Source organism: Echeneis naucrates, chromosome 21 (assembly GCF_900963305.1).
Source record: "Echeneis naucrates chromosome 21, fEcheNa1.1, whole genome shotgun sequence".
NCBI lineage: Eukaryota > Metazoa > Chordata > Actinopteri > Carangiformes > Echeneidae > Echeneis > Echeneis naucrates.
In genome coordinates, this window is record NC_042531.1 from 5,282,025 (window position 1) to 5,303,829 (window position 21,805).

The 21,805-nt window shown below is 43.3% G+C and overlaps 1 protein-coding gene and 1 long non-coding RNA gene across 2 annotated transcripts; both read left to right on the forward strand.

Moving 5' to 3' along the window:
- Nucleotides 1-3,175: 3,175 nt before the first annotated feature.
- Nucleotides 3,176-4,210, forward strand: sox1a (SRY-box transcription factor 1a). The gene has a single exon (XM_029530323.1). The coding sequence runs from the start codon at nucleotides 3,176-3,178 to the stop codon at nucleotides 4,208-4,210; it is 1,035 nt and encodes a 344-aa protein (XP_029386183.1).
- Nucleotides 4,211-7,906: 3,696 nt separating this feature from the next.
- On the forward strand, nucleotides 7,907-14,160 carry LOC115035255 (uncharacterized). The gene is made up of 3 exons (XR_003840317.1): nucleotides 7,907-7,963; nucleotides 8,059-8,109; nucleotides 13,988-14,160. It is a non-coding gene; the product is annotated as an uncharacterized LOC115035255 (long non-coding RNA).
- The last annotated feature ends 7,645 nt before the right edge of the window (nucleotides 14,161-21,805 follow it).

A 21,805-nucleotide genomic window follows, 5' to 3' on the forward strand; every position in this document is an offset into this window, starting at 1 on the left:
TGGGAGTAGCGGTCTTACATGAAGCTTTGGAGGGTTTAGGACGGCTTTAGGAGCATGGAGGGAGAAATCTGCCCACTTGGTCTGGAGTAGAGGGAACCAGGGAAACATGCGTAAGTTTGCCGATGATAATTCTGTGCGCACAAAAAGGGAAAAAATATCCAATATAAACATTTCACCTGCAGCTCACCGGTTTGTTTGTTTTTAATCTATTTAGACACGATGTGTAATTAATGTCGGGGGGAAAAATAATGTAGGAGTGAAGTGAACTTGAAGCCTTTCTGACTCACGGCGCATGCTGAAATAAATGTCTCTTTTTTGGGGGGGGGGACCGTTCATTTCACTGCAGATGAAATGTGTTTCCAGCTGCAGGCTGTCTCTTTATGTTGGGACAAGTGAGCTGCACTCGGGCTCGGCTGCTCTCAGCGCTCGGCTCTGCGGCTCCTGCTGCTACCAGTTGCTCTTGATCCACTTCAGTCCTGATTCTCTCAGGTGATGTTATGATGTTATCGGCCGCTGATTATCTGTCGCATCTGTCTCCTGCTGCTGCGTGATGCAAAGAGCAGAAATGTATACGTCCAAGACAATTTTTTTTTGTTATTTTGCAGGATGATTTTTTTTTTTCACTGGATACTGACTGTCAGTATTTGCGTGACATGACTGATTTTACTTTTCAGTGAGGGTGGGGGAGAACTCGTGTCCAGGTGACCGCAGTTCTCCCACGCCCACAATCGCGATTTTGGTCGCGCACACACGCACAGCCACGCAAAGGATCAAAGATTAAAGGGGGCAAAGCAGATACTAGATGGGTCAATGGTTTTGCTTTTGGCACTCTCTTGTGCATGAGCCCGCATCTTCGGAGAGAGCAGGGGGAAAAAAACACCCACACACAATGACGCCCGCTGGATGGTTGTCCATTCTCTTATTTAGGCCTATTTATTTATTTGTTGTAGAGGTGACGTGTGCTCGAGCGCGCGCGTGCGCGCGTCTGTATGTGTTGGATAATTGCTTTGACCTTTGAACCCCGTCGTGTACCGTCGTCGCGGTGCACACGCATCCTGTTGCAGATGCCGCGCACAAAGCGAGCAGGTTTGAAAAGAATTGCTTTTAAAAGAGGAGTAACTTATTGAGGGAGGGGGGCAAACAGGGACCACCGGGGTCTCAGTGTCACTGGAGAGGCTAATCCTCTACATACAGCCCTATATCCTCTCCACGCTAATATCAACACCAGCAGGATAACAAAACATTTTTCTTAAATCACTCCATCAGATCAGAAAGAATTCAGACCTGAATGAAGTCAGAGGTCAGGGCTCTTAAGATAACTTCAGAGTTTGAGTTTGAATATACACATCAGGCCTATACATTTTTGGAAAAAAAAACTGGGCCTACTATCGTGTACTGTTATGTCTCCTCGTTTTAATAGCAGCGCGTTTTACCTAAAATATGAATGGTACTATTTCATTTAAAATTATAGGCGGCGCGTTTTAAACGGATGTGGGCTGATTTGTTTTATTATTACACATCTTTGATAAACTGGGTTGTTTTTCTCTCTCCTTATCACCGACACGGCTTGCCACCTGTCTCGGGGGCCTTGTCCGGCCTACTGGAGCCGTCTATTGACCGGCGTGATCTCCCGTTAACCCCCATTACCAAAGACACACGGATCCGTCCGAGTGATCCGGCTCCCTCAGGCCCGGAGCAGAGAGCTAATATGTCAAGCTAAGCTCTAATTAAAATAAAAAAAAAAAAACACACACAGCAAAGGATGATAGAATGATTAAATCGTTAGTCTCGCCGCGGGAAGTGGTATTTCGTTTTCCCTTTCAATTAGAGGTTGATTGGGCTTTTCAGAGGAGGTCAGCTGTGAAATCTGGATTATATATGCGCGGACTAGAAGGCGCGCAGACCGCTTTCCCGCCGCAAGGTGGTTCACAAACGGCCTGTTTGACTGCACCTTAAATAAGAGACATGAAATGCATCAGTCATGTTAAGGAGGGGGGAAAAAAGAGGTCCGGGCAGAGCAGGTTACATGTGGCATTTTCTTTTCATCTGCGGCTTCACGGAGAGGGCTGGCCAGGACTCATCCACCATCACCAGCAGACGGCGATCACGGCGCATTGCCCCGGCAATTTCACGTCATTATGTGGCCATCCATCCTCATGATGCTTCTTCTCCTTTAGACCAACAGTTTTTTTATTTTTTTTATTTTTTTACCAAATCTTCTTCCCATCATCTTCTGCCTGTGAGTGTGTGTAATTTCACTCTCTGACACCCGCTATTATTACATACCTTAATTACACACCTTGAGAGGGAGAGGTGGTCTGGGAAAGAAAAAAATGATTTGGAGTCCCTGGATAGGCATCACTTTGTCAGAAGTTGAATTGGTTTTGTGTAGATTGTAGTGTAAGTCCACTGCGTAAAATGCAGTTGGGCCCAAGCTTCACACTGAATGTGAGAACAAACAGTTAACAGATGATAGAAATGTTTAGACTTTCAGGCGCGAATGTGAAGAGAGAGTGGAGGGAGGGGGGGGGGATCAAACTGCTGGCTGATGTGAAGGCTTGTCTTTAAAACTCGGCACCCAAGCTATATATTTTAAAATGTGTTGAAATCTTTGACTCGTCGTAATCGCAGACTTTACCCGCCGCTTCGTCGTTATTTTTGTTTAGGTGAACTCTCCGGGAGCGTGTTTGGACATTTCAGATGCCTTGTGCTATTTGTGGGATTGACCCTCCTCTCTGCCTCCTCCTCGTCCTCCTCCTCCTCCGGTGTGTTCTTCCTCTATGGTCCCCAAGTCACCTGACCAAACGCCATGCAAATCATTCCTCTGCTAGATCCTCATTGGCCGCTTGTGGCTCATTTAACCGCTGTCAGTGCGCATCATATGGCCGCCGCTTTAACCAACTTCTCAACTCCGTCAGGGAAAGTGGCTCAAATGCGCATTCTATCACAGTGGATGTGAACCAATCCAGGCGAAGACAGGGCGAATTACTGGTTGGAAAACATTTTATATCCCTTTTCGGATTAATTTGGTCTCGTATTTGATTCGTTTTGGGTTAGAATATCAGTTTTGTAACTCAGCCGAGCTGTGCGCAGCCGATCTTTGTGCGCGCCCGACTTACCTGAAAATAGACTTTTTTTTTTCTCTGTGTTGCTGGCGAAGTTTAAAACCAGGTGAATGTATAGCATGATGATGGAAACTGACCTTCATTCCCCCGGCCCCCAAACGAACACTGCCACGGGGCAAACGGGGCCGAACAGCGGGTCCAAAGTGAATCAGGAGCGGGTGAAGAGACCGATGAACGCGTTCATGGTGTGGTCCCGGGGGCAGCGGAGAAAGATGGCACAGGAGAACCCCAAAATGCACAACTCTGAGATCAGCAAGCGGCTGGGCGCCGAGTGGAAGGTGATGTCCGAGGCTGAGAAGCGTCCTTTCATTGACGAGGCGAAACGTTTGCGAGCCATGCACATGAAGGAGCACCCGGATTACAAGTACCGGCCAAGACGGAAGACCAAGACGCTGCTGAAAAAGGACAAATATTCCCTTGCCAGTGGACTGCTTTCTGGGCCCAGTGGGGGCGGTGGAGTTGGTTTAGGGGTCGGCATGAGTTCATCGGGGGTCGGGCAGAGGTTAGAGAGCCCGGGGAGTCACGGAGGCTCAGCCGGCTCCGGCTACGCGCACATGAACGGCTGGGCGAACGGCGCGTACTCGGGGCAGGTGGCTGCAGCCGCGGCGGCCGCGGCGATGATGCAGGAGGCTCAGCTCGCCTACAGCCAGCACCCGGGGAGCGGGGCGCACCACCACCACCACTCACACCACCATCACTCGCACAACCCCCAGCCCATGCACCGCTACGACATGACGGCGCTGCAGTACAGCCCCATCTCGAACTCTCAGAGCTACATGAACGCCTCTCCCTCCGGCTACGGCGGGATCACCTACACACAGCACCAGGGCTCCGGCGTCTCCTCCTCGGCTGCCATGGGGACGTTAGGGTCGCTGGTGAAATCGGAGCCGAGTGTAAGCCCTCCCGTCAGCAGCACACACTCACGGGGTCCTTGCCCCGGAGACTTGAGAGAGATGATAAGCATGTATTTACCGACCGGAGAACCGGGGGACCCGTCAATGCAAAGTAGACTCCATGCCTTGCCGCAGCATTACCAGAGCGCCACGGCTGGAGTGAACGGGACGGTCCCTCTAACACACATTTAGAACTCACAGAATAATTGAAAACTGCAAAACCAACACATAACCAAATATTTACCTCTTTTCTAAATAACCCCGGTCCCGAGAACTACCTGCATTTTGTACAGAGTGTTTATGATATTGTAAATGAAGGGTAAATAGCATATTCATCTCGGCTTCCTTTTTGAATAGCCACCAGTGGAATTATATAACGAATATGATGCTGAGATATTGGTTATTGTGCTATCATCTTTTTGTCCATTACTTCACAGTCTTAGTTGAGGGTTATGCCAGGGTTCACTTGGGGGTATTTGGTTTAATTGTCTCCTAATTTTGGGGGGTTCTTGTAAGTTATTTGAAAAATGAGATAAAGTGTCATAATCATAAGAAAGTGCTTTAAAAGATATGGGAAAATCACATTCTTTAAATATTTGTGTTCATTTGCAGAAGCCTGTGTCTTAATTCTTGGAAATCATCTCTTTTTATTGTAACACTCTAATTATTGTAAATTGTGAATAATTTTAATATTTCAAAGGATGACGGGCAACTGCTGTTGTAATTTAAGTGCTTTTCTGCGAGTGAAAAGCCCTGATATTGCAATGAAGAAGAATTGAATAAATTTCACAAGATGTTGCTTTGATTCTTAAGAAAAAGGTCTTAGATTGATTATTTTTCACAGTGTTATCGAAGGAGTGTTTTCACGTTTTAGGACACAAGAATATCATCCAGCATCCTCTCTCTCGGAAAAAAAAAAACAAAACAAACAAACAAACAAACAAAAAAAAAACAACACAAAGCAAAACAAAAAGAAAAAAACACGTAGCCACCTCTTTCCACTTTGACACGACTGCTGGACACAGATCCCATGAGCTGTAAAGAGCCTAATTGTTTGTGCGTAATTGCGCGTAAATGCTACAGTTTGTAGGCCTGTAGGGAAACCATTCCGCTGGGTCTGATGTTATTTAATGAGCTAAACCTTCATATGGGTTATTGAAATTAGATTTATATTTTGTAGAAAGCTTTTTTTTTCTTGCATGCAGGCCAAATATATTTAAATCGTTCTGAATATTTAATTCAGGCCCTCATTCTCATTTCATGCAAATGTAACTCCTCACACTTCAGTTTTTGAACATTTCCTTTTTTATTATTATTATTTTTTTTTTGAGAAATTACATTCATGCAGAGTGAGACCTCATACCATAAACCACCTGTTAGTGACACAACAGAGCACCATCACTTATTTGCGAGAAAACTAGAGGCTTCACTTTGACTGTTATCTTGATCATCACTCCCTCCACAACTTATTGTTTCTTCCGTGAGCTTTTCGCCGCAAATTTCAGCAGCAAAAAATACATTCTCCATTTGGTGAATTTAGATTTTATCAGAGCATAATTATGGCCGCAATAAAGAAATATATATATATTTTTGCTGAGAAATTAGAAAGCTGGGTCAGACTTTAACGGTTGATCAGAATTTTTATACAGAAAATGTTAAGACTTAATTTTCTTTCTTTTTAAATATGGGTTTCTGTTAATAATATGAGGACTCTTGAGTATCAGTTTATACAGCTAATCAGGAAAATAGCCTCATATCGTTTAAATACAGTGAAAGAACTTTGGATAAGGCTCAGACAGGAAATAAAAGTAATAGGCCTGAAAAACAATTTATTGATAATTTATCGATGAAATGATCATTTAAAAAAGAAAGGAAGAAAAGACTCTACCATCTGAACTGGATTTTCTCTCCACTGCCCAGGCGTCATTATTTATTTTTTTTATCATCCTCGTTATCTTGTCTTTTGCCATTTCATTGTTCATATTTGAATATTGTTCACATATAAATTTGTGAACTCCGACATGCTACAGCTTTATTTATGTACTGATAGCTGCGGGGGGGGATCAACATCATAACAGAGCTCAGTGCACACAGCCCACAAAGTCACCAAATTTCAATTTCATAGGTCATCTTGGTGATTAAAAAAAAAAAAAGTGTGTTCAAAGATGATAAATCAAGAGTTTAACAATAGGACCTGTTATTTTATCCGATCTTTTATCTTCATTGCATGATCCTTCTCAGTCAGAGGCGGGAGAGCTGTTTATGTATTTTAATCTAGACACTTGATAGATTCAAGGAAAGGGAACTGGCCAAACTGCATGAGGGGCAAACAGGGAATTAAACGATCATTTGAAGTTTGATAGTTGGGTGGAGGAAGTTTGGAGGGATGATAAACCGCCCGCCATTGTAAAGAAGGGAGGATTCATTCATGCCAACATACAAAAAGTTTCGCTCAGTGCACAAAACAGAGCATCGGATATTCGGAGCAGATCGCACGGACTGAACCATCCAGACTAACTGTTGCACGGGCTGGACTGAAACTTCCCAGCAGCCATCACGCTCAAGTGTCTTTTGGGGTCACTGATGAGTCATCAGGATGTCAGAGCTGTTAGATGACAGCGACTTTTGGTGCCTTTGACACTTTCACCATGGAGCAGATGGGTGAATGAAAAACTGACAGCCGTGTCATTGAGATTATTAACCCTCTCAGAATAACGAAAATTAGGCTGAAAATCATAGTTCTTTTTTACTGATAGCCCACATCTGTGTTTGACATGTATATTTTTATTGCCTCTATGCCTAATATGTAGATACAGACTAATAGCCATACACATGTAAATGAGGGGAATTTATACCTACTTAGGCATTTGAGGAAAAAGAAATCAATTAATCTCAAATACATAGTTAAAGGGCCTATTTCACACTGACGAAGACTTGCATGGTATGTCAATTAAACCTGTTAGGCCTCATAGTAAACCGTGTAACGTCTTGCTGCGCGTTAATCTATTGAAAAAAATTAGAGGAACAATATGTGGAAATGAGTTGAAATTCCAAAAACCCCAAAAGAAGCTGCATCTATGGAGGCATCTCTGTGCGCAGAGCAAAAGAGAGAGAGCAGTGAGGGGGGGGGGGGCTCCTTGTGGTTTTTTTTTTTTTTGTTTTTTGTTTTTTTGTTGTTGTTTTTTTTTTTTTTTGCATCTGTTTCCATCTTATCTGCTGATGTAAAGAGATGCGGATTAAACCCTGAAAGCCCGGAGAGGCGGGGCGCGTCACGGCGCATCGGCGGGCTAAAAAGAGGAGCGTTCTGGCAAATTTAACCCGAATAAATTACACCTTGAGGTTGGAGGAGCGGTAAGTGTAGGGTGCGACGTATGGACGAGCTAAGCCGTGCCAGTGCAAGTGTGTGTGTGTGTGTGTGTGTGTGTTGTGTGTTTAGCTGACCGGCCAATAAATCTCTCCACCGTGCTCTGCTCTTATCTTGTAGCCACCGATATATTCCGTGCTAGGAGGCCACCAGCTCCAGCGTGCACTCGGCTGCTCGCAGAGCCCCGATCCCTTGCACTCCCTGTCCTAAATGGGGATAATTAGCGTCACTTTATCACGCCTCTGCATATTTTCTCCTCGCCCCCCCCCCCCCTCCACCAACCCCCTTTCCTAAAAAAAAAAAATTACCAAGCAGGCTGCTCGCGTCGCCCGCTCTGTCACAGAAGATTATGGAGACAGATTGCACAGAGCGAATGTGCCGGGCGAGATTAGCGCGGAATAGAGAAAGCAACTGGGCCAATGAATTCCTCGGAAGGGCCTTATCGTGCAATTACACGTTGACATGTTTAACAATCTTGCTGCCTCTTAATCCTGCGGTGCTGCTCTATCTACCCACAGCTACCACGCTGCACGCCGGCACACAGACCTAATGCACCGAAACGCAGCACAAACGTACTGAAAGTTAGGAGAAATTGCTTTATTTTTCTAAACTTTGCCCGACATTCAACGAAATGCGTTTTAGTTTTTTCTTCATTTTTCTGTTCTTCGTCTTTCAGATTACTCCGTTGTTGGAATAACATCTGCACACGGGAACTTTCTGACGAGAGGTGAGGCATTAAAATTGTTCACTGGAAATCACTGTTTCACTCCCAGCAGCTCTTCATGAGGAGACGACTAACCCCCCCCCCCCACACACACACCAAAAAAAAAAAAAAAGTCAATACGTGTTTGGGCCATGTTCATCCAGAGTGGTGATAAAATGCAATGAGTGTTGTTTGGAGTTACTTTTCCATCTCTCTGTCCAACACACACACACACACACACACACACACACACAGCCACCAGGACATGCCGACCCCCCCCCCACCCCCCCCCGTCCCTCCTGCCTGGCGGTGTACCGGGGCCTGTGTTGGACTGATTGTGGAGCGCCACTGTAGGAATTTGGCAGCGGCCCTGGTTTGGAGAGCCGCCCCACGCTGAGCCCCATTCAGCGGCCAGCGCGCTGTGAGGTTGGGAAGTTTCAGTCAGCCGTACAACTCAATGGCCCCCACAAAGGCGATTACAAGCCCCAGCGCATTCCTGTAGGGACCTGGGAGCGGCGCAGGTGCGAGGGAGTCCGGGGTAACCCATCAGAGGGGTGGTAAAACCGGGACAGTGCTGGGACCACACAAAACCAAGCACTCCACGGGAATCGGATTTTTTTTGTAGGGGAGGGGATTGAGGAAAGAATAAGTGTGAAGAAGATGGAAGTTTAGGGGGCGGGGGGGGGGCAGCATACTGAGTGGCCTCACTGTCCATCAGTGAATGAAAGGATGGGGAGACTCCCAATCAGGGCCAGGATTCACATGAGTCCAGAGAAATGTCCATTCTCTTATTCATTAATTTTAAATATTTTCTGTGATTTGGATTCTGATGCTTCTCGACACCGGCCTCATCGAAAATACTCCAGATGTGTTTCAGGCATGAAGTCTATATGTAGAGTCTAAATGTAGAAAAAAAATCTTTATACTGTCCAAATATCTGATACAGTCATGCCTCCATTGTGCAGCAGAAGAGTGAGGCAATCTGCTGAAAAATTCACTTATTTTTATTGGTGCCAGATTTTTTCTTTTAAAAATATATATATCTATGTTTTAAAATATGAACTGTTTCCTCCCAGCCCCAAGTGTGAAGATATCTAAATGGACTTTGCTTTACTTGCTCATGGCAGCCTAAAAAGTTTAATGGGTTTGAATTTTCATCATTGCTTAATCTTTAGACCATAACAGATATCACATCACAGAAATGATTAATGTTCCACTTCCACTGTTTTTTGTTCGTTGTTTATACGTAGACAAACCACTCTGTCGTTCTCCACAGACCCACCACCTGACAGGAATAGTTAGCAACTAGTTAGTGAACATGGCACACGATTTTGGAGATAAGAACTTTCCTTTAAACATCTGGCAACACTTAACAGAAATACCCATAAACTTTGAAGGTGATGGTATGTCTGAGTTGTGAGTCCAGTTTGTTACACTGCCACCAAGTGGTCAAAACATCCATTAATGTTGCTTTAAATTTAGGAGACAAAGACATCAGTACCAACAGGTGAAGATCGTGGCCTTAAGAAGCCACCGCTGACTGTTGGTGGGAGGCCTGCTGTCTGAGGTCTGTGGACAGCAGTATCCTGATGTCAAACACTTTCTAAGGGCCTCAGTGTCAAAGTTGTGTACTTTGACAGACAACAATTAAGAACTATACAAGCAAAGTGAATAGCTGACAGGATAAAGGCGGCAGCTGTTTTGTTAAAGTTGCACCTAACACATCATTATGATGTGAAAGTGGGCTGCATTTTAATAGCAGCAGTGCAGCTAGCACATTCAGAACTCCTAAAAGTAGTTGTTTGGTTTTGTTTTGCCACAGATCTGTAGAAAGGCTGGGCCTATATGTGATGGAGGGAAGTGACGCAGTAAAATAAAAACCATCCAGTTGAAGAAGCACGTTTGCTTTTATGTGTTTTGCCTGTCTGGTGCCTTTCCACGCGGCGTCAAACCACATCGCACCAAAAGCAAATAACATTCAACACAATGTTTTGCACGGTGCCCCATCAATACTTCCAGCTCTGCACTATGGATAAGAGAAAACTAAAAAGGAAAGAAAATGCTGAGAAAGTATATATACTGAGTGTGTGTGTGTGTGTATATATATATATATATATATATAAAAAGACACACACCGTATTTAGCAGGTGAATTAATGTTAGTGTAATGCAAAATGCCAGTGAAGTAATCTGTACTGATTTGTAAAGATCTCCTTCAGTTGATTTTGAGCTGTGTGAAGGCAGCAGGACATGTCATTTGTTATTTATCAGAAATGATAAACCTGCAGCTTCTAGTTTGAGAAGTGTCATCTCGCACAATGATCCAGGGTGTTTACCTTGATTAGATCTCGTGGAAATTACACCCGGCTGCTCTTGAATAACCCTTCTCTCCTTTACATCATCCATCAGTCTGTTGGGTTGTAACAGTTGATGCTGGAAATATCATTCTTGTGCATCACAACCTTCCTGCCTGCCTTTCTAGTAAAATGGTTATGGTCTTATTTTTAAAATTCGTCTTATTTATATGATATCATGTAGACTTATAATTAAAGTATGGGATAGATATCATACCAAAAAAGAATCTTTCCTGTTATCAAAGCCAACAGCAGAGTCAGGCTTCTGTATAAAACAATCAATTTGCAGATTAATTTATTTTAGATCACTGTGTTGCAAAGAGACCTGACATAGTTTTCTCAACAAATAAAGTCACTTATGGAAGTGCAATGCTCCCAGGTCTTGTTACATTGTACTTTCTAAGCCTCTTCATTGGGTGATTTGCCATGCCCCACTGTGTTTGTCATGCCCTACCATTTTAGTATCAGTGAGTCAGTGTTACAAGACCAGTTAGGTGACTGGTTGAGAGCTTAATGATTCATCGCCATATCCCTCAATTCATATTCCACTTTACCAACTGCCTTTGTATACAGTACTTCAGCTCAGCAGGTGTGCGTTGAAAGCCATGGTCAATTGCAACTTGATTTTTTTCTATTCTATTCTAGCTCTATCCACCAGTTCCCTGCACTTGCTAAATTAACTGCTGTTATTTCACCATAAGGCATCTTTCACAAAACACCAGAGCCAGAAACACCAGCAGCCCGATAATCAGACAAGTTTGAAACAAACCAAAAGTTAGACACATTTGATTGGAAGACAAAGGAAAAATGAAATGAGAAATTTCTCCCCGAACTATCTAGTGGAACTTTGCCTTTTGCCTTTCAATGGTCGAGCACATACTTCTTTTGATTTGAGGGATTATTTGCCTCTCTCAGAAAGAAGGTTTTGGGTTCGAGCCCCGGACCTGTAGCCTCCACAGTTCAAAGACATGCATGTTTGATTCACTGTTCAGTCTAAATGAGTCTGAATTAAAGTGAGTAGTTGTCAGCACTGTGATGGGCTGGTGACTCCACCCTCACACTGTGTGGGCTGAGATTGGCCCTCCACAGCCCTGCACAGTTAAGCAGTATAGATAACAGAGCCATTTCGTGATATTTTTGATACGTTTTGAGATCTCTCTTAGAAATTGTGTTATTACAATCAATATCACCACTAGCTAAAACTACAACAAAAACAAACTGTTATCTTTTAAAATTGGAAATCCAAACTGTCCACAGAATGAGCAGCTGCAGCGTTTCCCTCCAAAGTGAAGGTGCGAGAACGAGCTATAGTGGTCCCTCTCTGATGCAGACTACAACATGTACCATTAACACCAGATCCAGCGGGAAGTTTGTGTCCGTCCCCCCAAACACCTAAAATCACCCGTCCTCAGTAAAACCAGATATAAAAGTGTTTATGTTCTCTATAGCATAATAACTTTTCTGCTGTAAATGAGCAAGCGAATAATCACGCAGGCCCAGGGCATCTAGAATTGAACCCAGTTTTTAGTGCCCACGAGTTGTTGTTGTTTTTTTTCTTGGCTCAAACACTGTTAACTGTTAACATCCCAAATGTCTGAGGAAAACAGAAAACCAAGGATGGGTCACGTGATAACGTTTAAGTACCCTCCACGGTCCTGCTATTTGTGTACTCAAAGGAAGGATCTTTAGCACAGCATTCATTGCTTGTTTTTTATTTTTTCATCTCTTTCTACATAAGTGGCACCACAAAGGCTTTCTTTCATGGAGTGTAGGAGACTAAAAAACTGAGGGTTGTGTGACAGCACAGGTTGGACTATCGCGGGTGCCCGGGAGCAAAAGGTTGGATTTAAAATAAAATGTTAATGAAAACGCGCTAAGTGGCTTCTTGTTCCTCATTGAACATAAACAATAAACCAGATCAGCAGAGCTCTTTCCAACCAGTGAGAACACTGATAATATCTATCTTTTCATGCAGTCAAAAATAAATGTGACACGACAGTTGAGCACGTCCTGCTGCTCAGGGGTGAAAGTTGAGCTGGTATTCTTTCAAAGTCACGGCACCGCCTGCGTAGTACTATTTCTTTCTCTCCTTTCTTTCTTTAACCTCTTCTCTCTGTGCCTATAGTGGGTGTTTAGCAGCAGAGGAGGTGTCAGATGGTCGACCGCTTTGATCCAGACCAAAAGATCTCAAACAGTATTACACGTATTGTTATGTAATGTCGAAATTCAGAGCACCAAACCCGATGATGTTTTCAGTCCCCTGACTTTTCCACTCGCAGGTTCAGGTTTTCACCTCTCCAGTGAAATGTCTCTTTGATATAATAAAGATACAAAAAGACATACTTTTCACAGTTATTCATGCTTGTCGGATGATGTGCCTGCGGTGTGGTGACAGTCCTCTGACTTTCCCCACCTTGAAACTTTGAGGTTGACATTTGTGTTTTTTAATGAAATATCTCAACAACCTTTGGATAGATTGCCATAGTATTTGGTACAATACAAATACACAAAATACAAATTTCTCCTCTTTGTGTTGCTGTAATTGCAAGTTCCTGACTCATGAATAGCTTTTATGCCATCATATCCACTGAAAGGGACTTTTCAGAGATTCCACATACATTTGACTTGAAAACTAAAGTAACATTCATGCCTCACATGGTCTAACTACTGTTTTTATATCGTCAAGTCACAATATTTCCCAGCCAAGCCATCCTTTAATCATACAGCTACAAGTTGCTCTCCCATCATTCCCACATGACCTGAACGCAACAATAACATGCGAGCAAAGAAATTTATTAGCATATTGACATGGTGACATTAGCATTTGGCTCAAAATGCTGCCGTGTCAAAGAACAGCTGTAGGCTTATTTTCATATTTTCTCACACATTACAACCAGCTCATTCCTCGACTGACAATCTTTCACTTTCAACATTTCATTCAACCAACACACCTGCAGCGTTTCTCTATCACCGGGCCGCACGCATACGAACCCACCAGATGCTGTAAAGGATTTCTGCTCCTCTGTGGCAGGTGATAATTCTCAGCGTGGCGCAGATAGGGTTAATGAGGGGTCAAAGGGTGGAGATAAGGAGCAGCAGCTTTATGGCGCCTCCTGCAACCTGCACCACGCTGATAGCTGTTTGAACCGGCTGACCTTTGAACTCTGCAGGGTCAAGTGATCAACATACTGGGTCGTTTAGATAGGTCAGATTGGAACAAGTGAAGGATGTGTATGTCACAGAAATGTGTCCGAGCTGTACAGATGAATTGTTCTTAATGATTATAACCGTACTCAATTTGTTTCCGGAGCCATTAGATTGTTGTCAGCTGTCGGGCTGTTTAAGCTGGGGGGATAAATTTGATCCGTTTGTGACTGAATTAATCGCTGAGATGATTTGATCATGTACCTGCATGTGTGTGACCTTGAAATATCGGTGCATTTCGCATTGTAACCCCAAACATGGAACTGCAGGGTTCTCATATTTGCTCTTCATTCATTTTCTTTAGACATTTGACATTCACTCTCTCTCCGTTTCTGTTTCTTCCAGCAAAGTGTTCACCAGTGGACATGGATCAGTGTTTGGGGGGAGACTGTGATTTGCAGATAACACTTCGGCTCCTCTGCTGGCGGTCCATCATTACAACGAGCATCAGGAGATAGGTGCTGTGGGGAGGGACCTTTTGGAAAATGTCAGCAACAGTCAGAGCCCCAAATTTCCTCCATTCCCTCTTTCCTCTTTATTATTATTGTTTTTGTATTTAGTGTTAAATTTCACAGCATGTGGATTTTTTTGTGCTAACCTGGAGATTGAATGTAACACAACAAAACTGGTTCCATACATATATATCACCCATTTTTCACAAAAGAAATAATTGCATTGAGCCAAAAAAAAAAAACAAACAAACAAAAAACTGCAGTGTCTGCAGCAGCTCTGTTCTCCACGCCGTTCCACTGGAGCCAGCTTCACTGTCTTAATACTCTTAGCCCCTCCGTTGGCATGTTTTCCGTGAACCCGCTGCATTTTCAGATTTGTAAAATCCGTCAGAATTCCTGTAATGAATATTTCTACAGCTTTGAGTGTGTTGATTGTGCTGTTTGACCGGCCCAGTTGGAAATGGTGACAGATCCTGATTGGACAGTCAGTGAGGAAACAGTGTGAAACAGGTGATTTTCCATCTGAACGCAAACGTCTAACAGACTGTCTGAGATCCAGAGAAACAAACATTTATTTGGTTATGCTTTTAGATTCTAATTAACATTTTTTCCTGTGCATGGGTGTATATTTCATGTGAGGCAAGCGCTCAACAAATACATTCTACCCCATTTTACTATGTATTAAATAAACTACTGTATCTCATTGTCTCTCAAGAATAGAATTTTGTCTCTTCAGTCATTTTATTTCACATTCAATTTAAGAGGTGAATTAATCCCTCAAAGTGAGAAGTTACAGAAAAGTTTTAACATTTAAACTATGTATTAATTTCAAGGCCTAAATGTGCCCTCAATTATTTTACCATTGCCCCTAAGTAATTGATTTTGGGTAGAGAAGGAGAGAGGTGGGGGGATGATCTGTGTTGATGTGTGAAAACTCCAAAGCCAACAAATGGAAAATAACTGACAGCATAATTGCTGTGAGTGATGTAGCCTTTCTTTATTGACTTTTGTCGTCAATTTGGCTAACATCAAAGTTGGGCACGTAATCACATAAATTGTTTCACCGTTTTCTGTGATAATTTAAATTTTGTTTGCTCACTTAACCTCCATGGTCTAACATCGACTGCTTCAGGTGCGTGCAGTCCAACATACAAAGAGTCCAGCTCGGTGTGTGCGCGCACTGAGGTACAGACTCAGTGAACAGACACACACCAAACGTGTACTGAGACTAGATAATGAGCATCTCAGGTGACTACATGCAGTGATTACCAGGTTTCTGCTGTTATAGGAACTATATCACATAAACATACACTCCCACTCTGTGCACACTTATTCAGATACACACACACACACACACACACACACACACTCTTGAGAGATTCTTGGTTATCACACCCTTGCAGATTGTTCTGAACTACTTATGGAAAACACACACACATCTCAAGATGTGGCCACACTTGCCAATATGAGCCCAGTGTTAAGAACAGTTGTTGTCGTTGTCGTCGTGTGTTTTTTTTTTTTTTTTTTTTAGCATCTCTAAATTCCTAGCGTTGCTAAGGTGCTTTGGGAGGGGATTAACAGAGCCTGGCGCCGATGAGCAAGCCTTGCAGATTTCCAACCAGCAGGAAAAAGACAAAGAAAGAGGGGAAAGGAGGAAAAACAGCAGAGGGTTAGACAACGGGGAAATGGCAGTAACAGCTTGTGTAAACATGATGACTTGAGAGAGGTAAAGAGGTAGAAATGAATGAGCACTGAGCAATAGAAAGTGAGACTAAATAATAAAGTGTCCTAAAGAGGAGGGCTCAACTTTCACACACAAGGTAGAGGACACTCTTTTGCTCTTTCTCTTTGTATTCTTGGCTTCTTTTCCTCAGCATTAAAAATTTTTTTTTATTATTATTATTAACATTATTTTTTTTATCAGTATATATATATATTTTTTTTTACCCCTGCTTCTCACTCTCTTTTCATGTGCTCTCTCGCCTCTTTATTTACTCTCTCTATCTCTTTATTCCCCCCAAGGGCAACAGTTTCAAATCCAGACACTTTTGTCTCTCTTTCTCTCTGTCATGGCTTCAAACAGCGCCGGTGATCAGGTCATACTGATGTGCCCGGAGCACGAGTGACTGTGTCGTCTCAGGTGAACGTCTCCCAGCGTGTCCTTGATGACACTCTCTCCCTTTCTCCCATCTCACTGCTTTTAATTAGTGTAGTGAGTAGTGAAGGCAGCAAAGACAGCTGCGCCACATTTACCAATTATCGACCTGTTTGTAAGTACCTCCGTGACGGCAATGTGATGCTTAATATTTCTGCAGCTGAAAAAAAAAAACCCCACAATTACACATGAACTGACCTTGAATCTCACTAAATCTCTGAATACATGCTGAGAGAAAATATCTGAATGTATTTTCCAAGTGAAATCTGCGTTAAACGAAGGAGCCATAGCTAAGGGAGGGAGCTCCCCATGCTGTTCTTTGAATCCTCTCCTCGGGCTCAGCTTCTCAGGTAGAGTGTAACTGGATGCGGTCTGTTTGTGGAATACAAGGCACTTGACCAAGGGCCAGCACTGCTCCTCCCTCCCCCATCCTTCCCCTACCTGGGTCAGGTTACCCCTCAGCCCCCCCCCACTCCATCCTCCCCTCCTTCTGCTTTCCTTTCCTTCAGTGGTGGCAGGTAGTGTGTTTTGCTGTCGCATCAGTGTCTGTGGATGTTGAAAAGCATGTGTCTGTATGTTTGTACCCGACCCAGACAGGTGTTTGTGACTCTGTTAGGGCTCGGCAGCTGGGCTCCTGTAACTGTGTCCGCCTCGGCCGCGCTGGCTAATGTGACTGGGTTGGCCGAGGTGGGGAGGCGGCTGTCTTTCAACCACTGATCCCTCAGAACTACTCATCTGATCAGGCTGGATCTACGCTTCACGGCTGCTGGGGTCACACAACCCAACCCCGGGGTCAACCAGCTAATTACAGACCCCTGTGTCCTCTGTCTCTGTCACCACTGGGGATATGGGGAAGGTGGGGCGTAGAGACAGGAGTGGAAAAAGGAGAGAGTATTGACTCAGACATCACAAGGTCAACAGTGAGTATAACCAAGCAGTGCACCCCCCCAGCTCTGTGAATGGTTGAGGAGTGTGAGGCTCTGGTTTGTACTCTCTGGGTCACACCCTTCGTCGCCCTCAGGCCCAGACAGAAGCTCAGACCCATGGGACGAGGCTGCGTCAGTGTGTGTGGATTAATGTATCAGCCTCACACTAACTTCACATGCAAGGTGCCTGCTTCGCTGTCGTCTTTGTTATTGTAGCACTCCCCCCAGGACTCCACGCTGAGGGAAACCTGTGTCTGCAACGATCCCCTCCAGCTTGACCTCCAGCTCTGACCACAGACTCGACTGGGATATGAAGGATGCTGCACACTGGTAGCAGTCATCCATCCTAACACACACAAGCACTCACCCACACAAAATATGTACCAAACCACCATTATAATTTATTAGGCTGTGGGTTCATTAATCACAAATGCGAGGGCTTCTCAGCCAACGTAGGAAATTAATCAAAAAAGGGGACATTAATCACATGCATGAACAGCAGTAGTTACACCTGTGACAATGCCATCTGATTTAAACGTGTTGCTCCAGACTGTGTTAATGATGCCACCCAGGGCAAGGCAAAGCAACCTCTCTGCCATCACTGAAACAATAATGCACTAACTATGAAGCAATTTTCTTACACGTAGCTGAGGGATATGCCAATGCACATTGCACAGGGGTCAGTGGGTGTTGCAGCAATTACCAGGTGCAGCTTTTTCCTCACAGCTTGACCACTGGGATTTTCAATGTGCGTGTTGAAATGTCTGTTGAAATTGTATCAGTCTTTTTTTTTTTTTCTGCCATTTTTTTCTCTGACACATATTTCAGGTTTGAAAAACACACACATACACAAAAATAGAAAAATACAAGTTGGTGTTTGAAAGGTCTGATTTACAAAGATTCAGAGAGGAAACTGTAACATAGTTTCTATTGGAGGAAGATACAGAAACAGGGAAAGCCTCAAGAAAACCGTGCATGTGTGGTTACACTGCCCTCTTTTGAAAGCAATGCAGTGCATCGGCGTGATCTGCTGCAGGGCTGCAAATCATGAAAACGGACAGATGCAAAGTTAATCTCTAGAAATACTAAACAAGTGACGGTGATTTAAAATTAGACGTAATAAAATGGTCCTTTTGAACAAATGATGGTATCCCAGCAATCACATAAAAAATACAAATGATACAAATTTGTAATATTGAATGTTCTACTGTTCTACATGTGCACATACAAACACTTTACCTGCATGGATTTCTCCTTCTCATACCTCAGTCACAAAATTTACTTTATATTTTACTTCATATAAAAAGAAACAGCGACTCAAATCTGTTGCTGGTGAAAGCTATCCAGAGCTGAAAGGTCTTTACTTGTTTCTATCCTTGTATCCAAATAATCTGAATTATAGAAAGTGTAACATTATGACTAACTACACCTGGTTTTATTAAATTGTGAGTTCAGTGCAGTTCTAATCGTGGCTTTCTGTTGATTTATGAATCTCCTGCCATTGTTCTAAAAAGGCTATTTGTGTATTTGAAACAGATCATTTAAGTTGTCTTTTTCCTCAACTGCACAGTGTGTGTAAAGCTGCTGATTATTATAATGCCACAAACTCTGTGGAAAATAAAATGTCTGAATAGAAAATGTCCAATATGTTCAAAGAAAGAAAGGAATTGTTAATCTATCTTGATATTTTAAAAAACAATGAAATCAGAATAAAACTATTAATTGAAACAGAAAGTTCAAGTAATAATCAGAGTGTTGTCTTTCATGTCTCTCATTTTTTGACAGTTTTTGAGAATATCAGCCTGGAAAAGATCCAATCAAGGTGGACTTTATTTCTGCTCCGTTGTACCTTTTGTGCCAAAATTTAAACTCGGTGTGTCAAAAAGAATAATGACAAATTATAAAAACTCAGTTGAGAGCTTCAGCGCAGTGAACTTTTTAGTTCATAGGGAGCCCCCTTCTTTCAGTCCCCAAACACTAAAAGTGCCCAACAGAGCGCCTTTCTTTCAAAACCTGTGGAAGTGTTTTTATTAAGTGTCACATCAAGCAAGCATGAAATGACCTTTAGCTTTGTTCAAGTACATTTTGAATTAAATTGTAGGTCTAGTGGTACTTCTTTTACTGCAGTAGTGGTGGTAATAATGACACAACTGCATGCAGACAGTAGCTGTAATATAATTTGCTTGTTCTGTCTTGTTTGGAGCATTTTTAACAGCGTCTCTGAGTTGGAAAACAAATAGTTTCAGCCAGGATCTCTTGTATTTCGGATCCGCTTGCCTCTCTGTTATGGCCGCACCGTTCTCTGACCCCTGCAGCCTGACAGGCAGCTTTGATAAACTCATATCACACATGGCAGGGAAACCAAAGACCTGGCATAATTAGCAGGCGCGACGAGAATGATGAAGAGAGAGGGGGAGAGAAAGGAGGGAGAGAAGATTGAAAATCAAAACGAGGAAGACTTTATTAGCAGAGCTGCTGACCCCTGGTTATTTATTCATGGCATTTCTAAAGAAGACTTTGAAGCAGAGCGGCCTGCCAAGTTCCCAACAACCTTGTCCTGCTGATTAACTGTTTTGCTCCTGATAGGTTGCAAAGCACAACAAACTAACCTCCCTTTATTTCTCTGTTTTTCCGTCTCTCCTTTTCTACCTCACATACTCGCTACATGCACTTGACACCTCCCTGAGTAGACTTACCTGTCCAGGTATTCCAGTGATCCAGGCCAAGCCTTGTCAGGTGGAAGAAAGTCTATCCCAGGGCAGAGACGGGGAGGAGGAGGAGGAGGAGGAGGAGAGGGGAGTCGCAGTAAGTCTAGCCGGTGGTGGAGTGGAGGAGGGAGGAAGAGGACCAGAGACAGGGGGCAGGTAAGGGGGATCGTATTCAGGCTCCTGGGGACAGGAGGCTTGGCGTGGCACCGCACTGCCCACCCAACATCAACACTCTCAGGTTCCCTGGCTGAGATGGGCCAGATAATCACCCTCTCTCCACAGGGACCATCTGGAGGTAAGGAGGGAGGTGAGGGCCATATTTTATTTCCATAAAACATAAATTCACTCATTGGCTGGCAAGGAAAAAAAAAAAACAAAAAAACACACCAACCACCAACCCTCCTCTTTCTTCTACCTTAAAGCCGAGTCACATGAAACATCCGAACACGAGCACAATGTAACACCCAGCACGGGGAAAACATCACACGTGTTCACCGTCGCTGCAGCGTTCGCCCTCATCTCTGAGTGTCTCCAATTTGATTGACGCTCCTGTCCCTGTGGAGATCAGAGGACAGCCACTGTGATTATCATCTCACAGTGGTAACCGAGACACCCTTAATCCCATAATAATCCCTCACAGTCAGTCAGCACACGAGGATCCTGTCCTCCTGCACAGAAAACACATGCACACATACAGCAGGCGGGCACCCAGATGTAAAGTTTCAGTCTTAAGGGACGTGGGGAAGCCTGTTTTTTTTTTTTCTTTTTTAAACGCTCCCCTTCTTTTAGCAACATGTTTCAGCCTCTGACCTGTGTTTGTTTATCACGCCGTCCGCTGACAGCACACATGCACGTTCTGTGAATGAAGTACTTCAAGTGGCTCGGCCTCTCCAAAGCAGGTTCACCTGCTAACTGCAGGGAGACGTGCTCAGCAGGGGGTCCGTGAGTCAGTGCACATCATTGTTTAACAAGCTATTTCAGCTATTCTATAGACAGGAAAAACTACAGACTGCAGGCAGGACAAAGAAAGAGCCTGTGTGTGTGTGTGAATATGGAAATAACACATACAGACTTGTGCGTGCCCCTTCAACCTGCTAACATAGCTAGCAAGTTGAAGGGCCACACACCCTATGCACACCCCATGGGGGGGTCTAAGTGGGGTCATTATTTCACCTCCTAGGAAGAAATTGGTCGCTCTACTTTAAATTTCTCCTTTTTTGTGTGGCAAAGTGTGCCATTGTGACATTCTTTATATCCACATATACAACGTATCTTGCGATTACTCTTGACAATTTGAATTTCATTGCAGCAACTCACATTTAGTTTTCATGCTGTTCTTTTATTCCTGACAGTTGTGGGTTGAATCGTCATAGTTTTATGAAATTTGTGTTTGTCTTATTTTTGTGACAGTAAAATCTGACGTTATACCAGCTGTTGACCTAAATTGATGCAAGATATACGAGATTTGTTCCACACTTGTCACAAATAAGCAGAACAACCATTCAAAAATGTTCTCATTTCCATCTACATCTCTTTCTATCAGCGATTATATTCATCCTGTTGATTATATAGTTTCTGTCCTTGCTAATCTATGAGAGCGTCATAATTTCTGAATACCTGACATTCAGAGATGTGTCACAGTGTGCGCCTCCATGTCGGGTTGGGTTTTCAAGTAGAAATTATATTTTGACCAAATAGATTTGTGAAATAGTTTTTCTTACGCTTTAGGGGGGAAAAACATCAAATGTTTTTATGTATAACACATGATGATGCTACAAAAAATCTATATGAATGTTTTGGGTTCAAGATCAAACAAGACAAAGTAATTCATTTATTACTCTTTTTGTTAGAGCTAAAGTCGGTCATGTAGGATTAAACTGAATTGTAAGACCAAAGCCTCGCCCCTTTTTTTATATTTTGTA

Coding starts and splice junctions, on each gene's coding strand:
- sox1a (XM_029530323.1), top strand. CDS start 3,176: ATGTATAGCATGATGATGGAAACTGACCTTCATTCCCCCGGCCCCCAA.